Here is a 9,337-nt window from a genome sequence, read left to right on the forward strand (position 1 = left end):
GACTCTAAAGTCAGGAGAAGAGACTTCCAAGTCGACAACCTGGTTTTGAAAGAAGTCATTCTCGAGTACAAGAGAACCAAATGCGAGAGTATTAGGGCCAACAGTTCTGAAGTACCACGAGCTTGGAATGCTGAACATCTTCGCTCCTATTATCAGTAATTCCGAACTCGTTTTCTAATTTTCTTGTAAAGATTTATTCTTTTAAGCTCTGTAAATAAGACAACTCTTATGTAATATTGTTTCTCGCATGTGTGCCTTTCTGTTCGCATATGTAATATTTGTACAAGTACTATTGCAAATAGTTAGAAAGCGACCTTGTGTCCATGCGTGTAATGTTGTGAGGCACAAAAAATTATAAGTACTCACAAATGATTAGGGAAATAATCTCTTTATTTATTATAGTTAAAATCAGATACAGATGTGCGAGCACAGGTACGGTTGTGGAAAAGAAAAGTAGAAACAATCACTGGTCTACGTTCTTAGGCCCTAAAGGAGCGACCTCGGAATCTCCAGGTTGGTCGCCAATCACCTGGTCAGTTGCCGACCACCTGGTCAGTTGTTGATTCCTCTGGAACATACTTTTCTGGATTCTCGTCTTCAGGATAAGGCGCTTGACCTTCCTCCTTATTGTCGGCCTGCGCCATTAAAGCGAGGATGCTCTGGTAGTCATCCAAGAGATCAGTGAGGTCCATGTTTGGATTATTTGGTCGCAAGGCGTAGATGGACTGGATCGACCACTCATTGGCTCTCCTCTCAATTTCCAATTTTTGTAATTTCATCTCTTCAGTTAACGAAGCCACACACCCTTGGGACAATTCTAGTTCTGCCTCAAGTGCCCATCTCTGCTTCTCGGCTGTCTCCCACAACCTCGTCCTGTCTTCTTCTGCTCACAAGGCCCCATCGAAGTTCGCTCGTAGCTCAAGCTCAAGCTCTTTCTCGCCAGCCTCCTTGGTGAGCCTGGCCACTGTCCTTTGCAGCTCTTTGATCTCCTTTCCCATCTTCTCCAGCTCGGCTTTCTAGAAGTCCACCGTCTGGAGCATAGCATTCCTCTCCGACAAGTACTGGTTCACCTAAACGGTGGATAGGTTCAATTTCGTCTGCGCAGCCTCTAAGTCTCATTTCAACTGCACGTTCTTTTCTTTTAGCTTGACGAGCCCCTCAACGGCTCCCAGTTAAGTCTTCTACTGGGCCAAGTGCATAGCGAGCAGAGACTGCATAGCGAAGAGAAGAAGGGGGTAAGTTCCATTTCATGGAAAAAACAAATATAAGAAAGTCCTTGACGAAGACGAACCCTCTTACTTGGCTTTGCAGCTGAAACACCATGGTCATCAGGTCCACAGGGTTGGAGGTCACGAACTGTTCAAAGGCCTCTACGAGCTGACACTCTAAGAGGGTGAACATCATCGGTTGCAAGTGCTCTGGGAATTGCCCCATAGAGTCTAGCACAGGTGTGCCAGCTCCCACAGTAGGTGGCGTCTCACCTACCGTCTCTTTTCCCCTTGCCCCCTGCACGAACCCTCAGGGGCAAGTGTAATGCCGGTCATACGCCCGGGGGGCCTTCCCAAGCGAAAGGCCTGCTAAGGCTGTGACCTCCCAAGCTGAGCACCCAAGGCCTCCGGCTCGGACTCTGATTCCTCGACCTGCAACTACTTCATTTTCTTGGATTTTAGGCCACAGTCTTCTGCTTAGGACGAGCAGCCACAGGCTGAGGAGCATCCGATGGTTGTTCGATGGGAGTTGGTGCTCCCGTCGGCGTTCCTCCGACAAAGGTACTGTTGAGGCCTGCTGCGGCTGGTCCTATGGTACCGACCTAGGAAAGGCGAACCCCCTGGCTCTCAATGACCTGGGCACTTTGGGTGGCATGGTTGCTGCATGCAAATATCGTTAGCAAAACAATTCGCTGCATGTAAAAAATAAGATTGGCTAAGGCTACGGACACTTACTCAGTAAGGATTCCAAGGTCACTTCGGAATTAAAAAAGTCATACTTCCTTAAGTTAGAGGTCGGCACGAGTAGTTTTGTGTCGCGACTTTGACCAAGCAGAAGACCAAATGCTATTATTCTATTAAAATTAGTGAGAGCTGTCAACCTGGTCATCTTGTTTACTGCGAAGAAATGGAAGAGTTCGTTAGCAAAGATTTAAAGAAAGAAAAATTCACCAAGCAAAAGAAGGGAAGACCTACTTGACTCCTTAAATTGGCAAATGCCATCGTAATTAAAGAAGAAAAATTTTGTCTCGTATGCCCCGACATTGTTGGGGTAATTGAATATGCCTCCCTCGATCGTGGATCGCTTCGAGAGGTAATAAGAGTCCTTGTCCTTGCTCTTTTTCAGATAATACGAGCAAGTGAGTTCTAGCACAGTCAACTTACCGAGACCGTTCTCGCCAGACGCGATATACATAGCCACGAGACCATTCTCACTACACGCAATATACATAGCCATGGTTATCATATATGCGTTGGGCGTCAACTATAAAGGTGCGACCCCGAAGTGATTGAGGATCAACCTTATAAAGGGATGGAAGGGAATCAGTGCTCTGCATTTGAATATATTCTCGGAGATCGAAGCCATTCCCTCTGGCGGATTCTGAGCTGTATGCGTCCTGTATTGGTAGACGTCTACGCTAAGTGCATATTGGTCAACTGCTTTCTGTATTTCCTCTCTGTGGCCACTGAAATAATTTATTGCGAGGGACCCGTTGGGGCGTCCTGCACCAGCGAGCTCGTCCCCTTGTCTGTCCTGGTAGCTGAAAGGTCCATCTCTTCTACGGTTTGAAAAAGAGCGACATGCAGGGATTACTTAGTCTTCGTACAAGGTTTCGTATGATGACGTGGAAGAACAGAAAAACACAATGTGTCTTCCTTAAACCCTAGAAAAAACCTAAGAATCCTTGGGGACCTCCCTTAAAGATTCATGCCCTAGAAAAAAAGCCCATTCTCCGTTCGACTACCCACAAACACCCACTGTTATTGCATGGTTATCTACAACACATAAAAAGGAAAGTAATGGAAGGATCTTCCTTACCTCTTGGGTGTAGGGATTGAACTTCTTGCTATGAACGTCAAATGCGCACCAACTCGAAGGATGGAAAATCTGGTCTCGAGAAAGCTTCTTGCTTTTTCTGAAAGAGTGAGTGTTGTGACATTGCTTGAGGCAAGCTTGGGATTTTATAGTGGAGAAAGTGACGATTGGTTTTCCTGAAGCCAAGCAAAGTTTGGGCGAAAATCATCTCTTCCCATTGATCGCGATCACGTGTCGTCAATCGACGAGAAAGAGTAACTGCCACACTTTGAGAAATCCAATCGTCATTTCTCTCCGTTGAAATAATCGAGTGAGGGCTCATTTCCCTTCTCCACATTAAATGCGCTCTCATTCGCATTTAATGCCCTGATAAATAATGTCGTTTCAGCATGACTTACATTTAATGTGTATGGCTGACACTTATTGTGCACAGGACACATTTGTCAGAATAACTGGTACTTCATTAATGGATTAGCTGCAAAGCGCAACGGATAGCATCTAAAGAGGTCGTTGGGAAAGAACACTCTTCATTGCATGTCAGTTGCAGAGCGGTGTGATTCCTTGCCTTCAGTAGAAATATGTTAAGTATAACCAGGTTGCGGACCTCGGTTAAGATAAGAGGCACACCGATATGGCACTGAATAAGGTCTTATCTAGGTCGTTGACCTTGTGGAAAGAGACCATATCAAGTCGCTCGTAGGAAAATGTGTTGCGACCTCCTTGTAGCCAAGTCAAGTCAACTAGGCATTGCTCGAGATATATCAAATCAAGACATAATTATGAAGTTCTCAAGGTTCGATTCTCAAACCTTAAAAACTATGGGACTTCTGTTATGCCTGAAAAAGTTGGGCTAACTGGGAGTCTTGTCAGCATAGGGTGGTAAGAACTTGGGAAGGTTTTGCGATCGTTCAGACATGGCCACGTCGCATAATGACGCAAGTGGCATGCCACTGTCAGTGCAGTGGGTGAGTGCTAGGTTAGCGAATGGTTGGAAATCGTCCACCTGTCCAATCCTTGCGAGAGTCAAGGAAATCACTCAGGTAGGTGAGCAATGGGACATAGAGAAGGATTTTCACGATACCTACCCACTTGCAAACTTAGTAATCATTACCTTAATTTATCCCACTATAAATAGAGACATTCCCTTTCATTTGCGGGATTAGCTAATTTCACTCTTGAATAGCTTACTCTCTCTCTCTCTCTCTCTCTCTCTCTTTTGTATTCTCTAAGCTGTAACTTAGCTCGCTGAATGTGACCTGACCTTACTCTCATTAATACAATATCAGTGGACGTATGATTCGCTTTTGAGCATCCGAATCACTTTAAACATTGCCTTTCACTCTTTATTTAATTAAATATTCTCATATCGCGTGTGACTTCTAAGTTTGCTTAGCATTTCTCACATGCGAATAGTTGGTGTCAAAATCAAGCATCAACATCAATTAAGGTAGGTGACATGTACTCTATAAATTACTCTCCTTACTTATTTTCTAACAATTTTAAGTTTTTAAATTAAAATTGTTGAACCTCTAGGGCAAAAGATATTTCTCCATTTTTAAATATTAGTGATATATTAAATTTGGTGAGTGAATTAAGTGATTTCCAAAAAAATTGGTGATATTTGAATTATTATATTTAATATTAAAAAAAAAAAATCAATAAAGAGTTTAATTGGTAGTATTGTACATATGTGTGTATAGTATTTTCAATAAATAGTCATATACGTAAAGAGTTACTTTCATGGTACGTGGAACCTCATCTTTCACACAACTATTTTTATAATCCATTCATTCATTCAATTCCAACTTGTTCGCGGTTATCCACATCATACAAATAAAAACGATTTAAAACACTATAAATTTCTCCAAATTTGTTTTCATTAATGACGGAGGAAGAACATATTAGAGTTGAGCTTAGGAAAATATACTTTTTATGAAAAAATTCTTTGTTGTTTAGTTAGAAAAATGCAAAAGAGCTTTTTACTATTAATTTACCAAAAAATGTTTTTATATACATAAATAAATCAAGTCAAATTTATAAAATATAATAAGGATATTTTTTAAATTTTAATATGCTCAAAAATAGCTTATGGTAGAAGTTTAAAATTTGAGCGTTTCTCATGAGTCATAAAAACAACTTATTTTAAATCCTATAAATACTTTTTTGAATGCAATAAAAACAATCTAAAAGAGTTTGAATGTAGATAAACTCAACCAAACAACTTCTTATTCTTCAAAGTCTCTATAAATTATGAAAAATATGAATATTAGGATAAATTCAATATTTTATAAATATCCTATGGCTTTCGATAAATAACAATAGCTGAATTAATAATTAATTTAGATTGAAATACAAATCCAATCCCATCCAATTTTATTAATCCAACAATTTAGCACCAAAATTCAGCATGGTTTTTTTTTTTTTTTTTTTTAATCTAAACAAAAAAAATCAGGTCTAAAACGTAATTTCACAAGAAATGAAGCCAAGCCACAACCACAACCAAATACCAACGGATCTGAAGACCACCACCACCTAATACAACAAATAAAAACAAAAATATATATACAATAATTTGGTTAATATAATTCACCTCCTCTATTTACAGCGTACTATCATTAACTCTCTCTATAAATATCACTTATCTCAACCACTCCTGGGTGATCGGGTGAGACCATAAGGATTCTTAGGTGTATTACTCTATAGATCTTGAATTCGATTTCCTTCCGTTGCTAATAAGGATGATTACATAAGGATTTATCTAATTATTAACTTCAAAGTCCGAGAGATTAGTCGTGATACGCACTAATTGATTCGAACACCTCTGATGAACTAAAAAAAAAAAAAAAATATCACGTACCTCCTTACAATACTGGGGAAGGCCCGAAGTGAGCAATATTACAGTAATTTTCAAAATAAAGGCCTTTTTAGGTTATAATAATTTAAGGGGTGGAAAAAATTAACCCATAATAATTTCATAAACAAAGGCCATAATCGTACTTTTCTAAGACCCCGCAAACTCTTTTTAAACCCGGAACTCCCACTCCCTTACCCACCATTTCCATTTCACCTTCTTCTCGTTTCTTCTCCACTCGAATTCCTCTCCGATTCCGCTCACCAATGGATCCCGTCACAGAGTGGGGCAACTCTTCCTTGGAGGCCGTGGACTCAGAAATCCACGATCTCATCGAGAAGGAGAAGCGTCGCCAATGCCGCGGAATCGAACTCATCGCTTCCGAAAACTTCACCTCCTTCGCCGTCATCGAAGCACTCGGCAGCGCCCTCACCAACAAGTACTCCGAAGGCATGCCCGGAAACCGTTACTACGGGGGCAACGAGTACATCGACGAGATCGAAAATCTCTGCAGGTCCCGAGCTTTAAAGGCCTTCAGATTGGATCCCACAAAATGGGGCGTCAACGTGCAGCCGTACTCCGGTTCTCCGGCGAATTTCGCCGCCTACACCGCCGTTCTCCAGCCGCATGATCGTATCATGGGGTTGGATCTTCCGTCGGGTGGTCACTTGACTCACGGGTATTATACTTCTGGAGGAAAGAAGATTTCTGCAACTTCTATTTACTTTGAGAGTTTGCCTTATAAGGTGAATTCGACTACTGGGTATATTGATTACGAGAAGTTGGAGGAGAAGGCGTTGGATTTTAGGCCTAAATTGATTATATGTGGTGGAAGTGCGTATCCTAGGGACTGGGATTATGCGAAATTTAGAGCCGTTGCCGATAAGGTTGGCGCGCTTTTGCTTTGTGATATGGCTCACATCAGTGGCCTTGTTGCTGCTGAGGTATGTTCAATTCTCGATCTGGGTTTTTATCGATTTATTATTGCTTTTCCTCTGGTGGGTGGTTTAGATCTGCTTTTGCTGATATGAGAATTCATTTGCATGTCATTTTGGTGGAGTTAGTTTTAGTTTTTGCTTGAAAATGGGTTCATTTTGATTATGTGGTGTAGTGAAATAATGGATCTTTTGTTTTTGTTTTTTAATTATTATTATTATATCAAGTAGAGTTGCTTAGATTTTAGATCTGTTGTTGGAGATGCGGAGTGCAGAAGTAAAATATCTCTAAAAATTTTGTTTAATTTTATAACTTAATAGCATTGTTAGATTATTGTATTAAGTACTTTTCTGGGGGAGTTCTATTTGTTTCTGTGTATTTGATTGTATTTTGTCTAAAAACTTGCTTCTTTGGAGTGAAAAAATGGATCTTGATTGAGTAACGAAGATTTAAGAGACGAAGCCTGCCACGAAGTTTATAAAGAAACAGTGTTTTGTTGGGAAGATGGATCTTGTGTCCTTTTGTTTTAATTATCCATTATTATTTTAAGAATAATTACTTAAATTTTAGATCTCTTGTTGGAGATGCGGAGTGCGCAAGTATAATATCTTTAAAAGTTCTGTTTAATTTCACAAGTTAATAGCCTTCTTAGATTCTTATTAATTAATTAATTTTCTGGGGGAGTTCTTTCTTTGTCTAAAATTTGTTTTTTGGAGTGCAGGAAGCTGCAAGCCCTTTTGAGTATTGTGACATAGTGACAACCACAACTCACAAGAGCTTGAGAGGTCCAAGGGCTGGTATGATCTTCTACAGGAAAGGTCCTAAACCACCGAAGAAGGGCCAGCCAGAAGATGCAGTTTATGACTTCGAAGACAAGATCAACTTTGCTGTCTTTCCTTCTCTTCAAGGTGGTCCTCACAATCACCAGATTGCTGCTTTGGCTGTTGCCTTGAAACAAGCCATGAACCCTGGCTTCAAGGCCTATGCTAAGCAAGTCAGAGCCAATGCAGTTGCCCTTGGAAACTATCTGATGGGCAAGGGCTACAAGCTTGTCACTGGTGGAACTGAGAACCACCTTGTTTTGTGGGATCTCCGTCCTCTTGGATTAACTGGTAAAATATTTGAATCTACTTTGAGGAGTTTGGTGGTTATGCATTGATTTCATACACTCAGTTCTAACTCTTTGATCTTTTCTTTTTTTGTAGGTAACAAGGTCGAGAAGCTCTGTGACCTTTGCAACATTACTGTAAACAAGAATGCTGTGTTTGGTGACAGCAGTGCCTTGGCTCCCGGAGGAGTGAGAATTGGTAAGAATTGCTGGTAAAACTTGTAAAGCTTCATATTTTAGAAGAATGAAACATACAATGCTTGCTCATTTCACAATGCAGCCTCATTAATTCTTGCCGATGCATGATATTTAGTAACTGATTACTCGCATGATGAGTTAATGGCAATATGAATTAGACAATTTCTTGTTCAGTGATTAGAAACTGACTGTTCTATCGACAGGTACTCCCGCCATGACCTCAAGAGGTTTGGTCGAGAAGGACTTTGAGCAGATTGGAGAGTTCCTACACCGTGCTGTGACTATCACCTTGAGCATCCAGAAACAATATGGAAAGCTATTGAAGGACTTCAACAAGGGTCTAGTGAAGAACAAGGATATGGAGGAGCTGAAGGCTGATGTAGAGAAGTTTTCAGGCTCATTTGACATGCCTGGCTTCCAAATGTCGGAGATGAAGTACAAAGATTAGGTCTAAAGTGTCAAGTTCTGCATGATTTTTACTGCTAAAACAAAAAGGAAAAAGAAAAGAGTGGCAATCTTTGGTTTTTCATTTTGGTAGGATAAGAGTCAAATCTTCATTTTTGAATGTTTCTGTTGGTCCTTTAATTGTGTGTATCTGGTCTGTGAGATTATGTGCTTATTCACTTCACCAATAATGGGCAAATGAAATCTATCAGCTTTATCATTTATAAATTCTCTTGGTCCTTGCTGAGTTACTAAAGATGACATGTTTCAATTTTAAAAAAGCTATTTATGATTATCTAACCGCGTAATTATGGTCCATCATTCTCCATAAGTTAACAAGATTTCAAATATTGAAAAGGGTTCTCCTAAAAAAACTCGTCCACCATGATGGTGTCAACCAGTTGTTTCTGCTATCAAATTGACTTTCTCTTTCAGGGATCTTGTTTCTCGCATTTTGAGACACTTAAGCTTCGCTTTACTTTTCTTTTAAGGTTTTGTGGTGATCCCATATGTATAAGCACTAAAAAAGAAGTTGACAATCATAGTGGTCATGTTTTTTACGGGAGAAGAGGCCTGATAATCAAACACTACAAAAAACATATGTTACACCTTTTTCTCCTATAGAATTATGGTCCACTTGTTTCTGCTATGAAATCGACTTTCTCTTTCAGTGCTCCTGTTTCCCGCATTCTATCACTCTTTAGCTTTACTTTTCTTTTAAGGTTTTGTTTCATGCTATATATACAATTACTGTTGTTCATTGAATGTATGTGTGA

General features: G+C 40.1%; 1 protein-coding gene across 1 annotated transcript; it reads left to right on the top strand.

Moving 5' to 3' along the window:
• The first annotated feature begins 6,067 nt into the window (after nucleotides 1–6,067).
• LOC116110050 (serine hydroxymethyltransferase 4) lies at nucleotides 6,068–8,789 on the top strand. The gene is made up of 4 exons (XM_031396290.1): nucleotides 6,068–6,819; nucleotides 7,533–7,923; nucleotides 8,017–8,118; nucleotides 8,321–8,789. Exons 1-4 carry the CDS (start codon nucleotides 6,142–6,144, stop codon nucleotides 8,563–8,565), a joined length of 1,416 nt encoding a protein of 471 aa, XP_031252150.1. The 5' UTR covers nucleotides 6,068–6,141; the 3' UTR covers nucleotides 8,566–8,789.
• Nucleotides 8,790–9,337: the final 548 nt, after the last annotated feature.

Source organism: Pistacia vera, unplaced genomic scaffold (assembly GCF_008641045.1).
Source record: "Pistacia vera cultivar Batoury unplaced genomic scaffold, PisVer_v2 Contig593, whole genome shotgun sequence".
NCBI lineage: Eukaryota > Viridiplantae > Streptophyta > Magnoliopsida > Sapindales > Anacardiaceae > Pistacia > Pistacia vera.

Coding starts and splice junctions, on each gene's coding strand:
- LOC116110050 (XM_031396290.1), top strand. CDS start 6,142: ATGGATCCCGTCACAGAGTGGGGCAACTCTTCCTTGGAGGCCGTGGAC. Junction 7,924..8,016: donor CCGTCCTCTTGGATTAACTG/GTAAAATATTTG, acceptor CTTTTTTTGTAG/GTAACAAGGTCGAGAAGCTC. Junction 8,119..8,320: donor TCCCGGAGGAGTGAGAATTG/GTAAGAATTGCT, acceptor TTCTATCGACAG/GTACTCCCGCCATGACCTCA.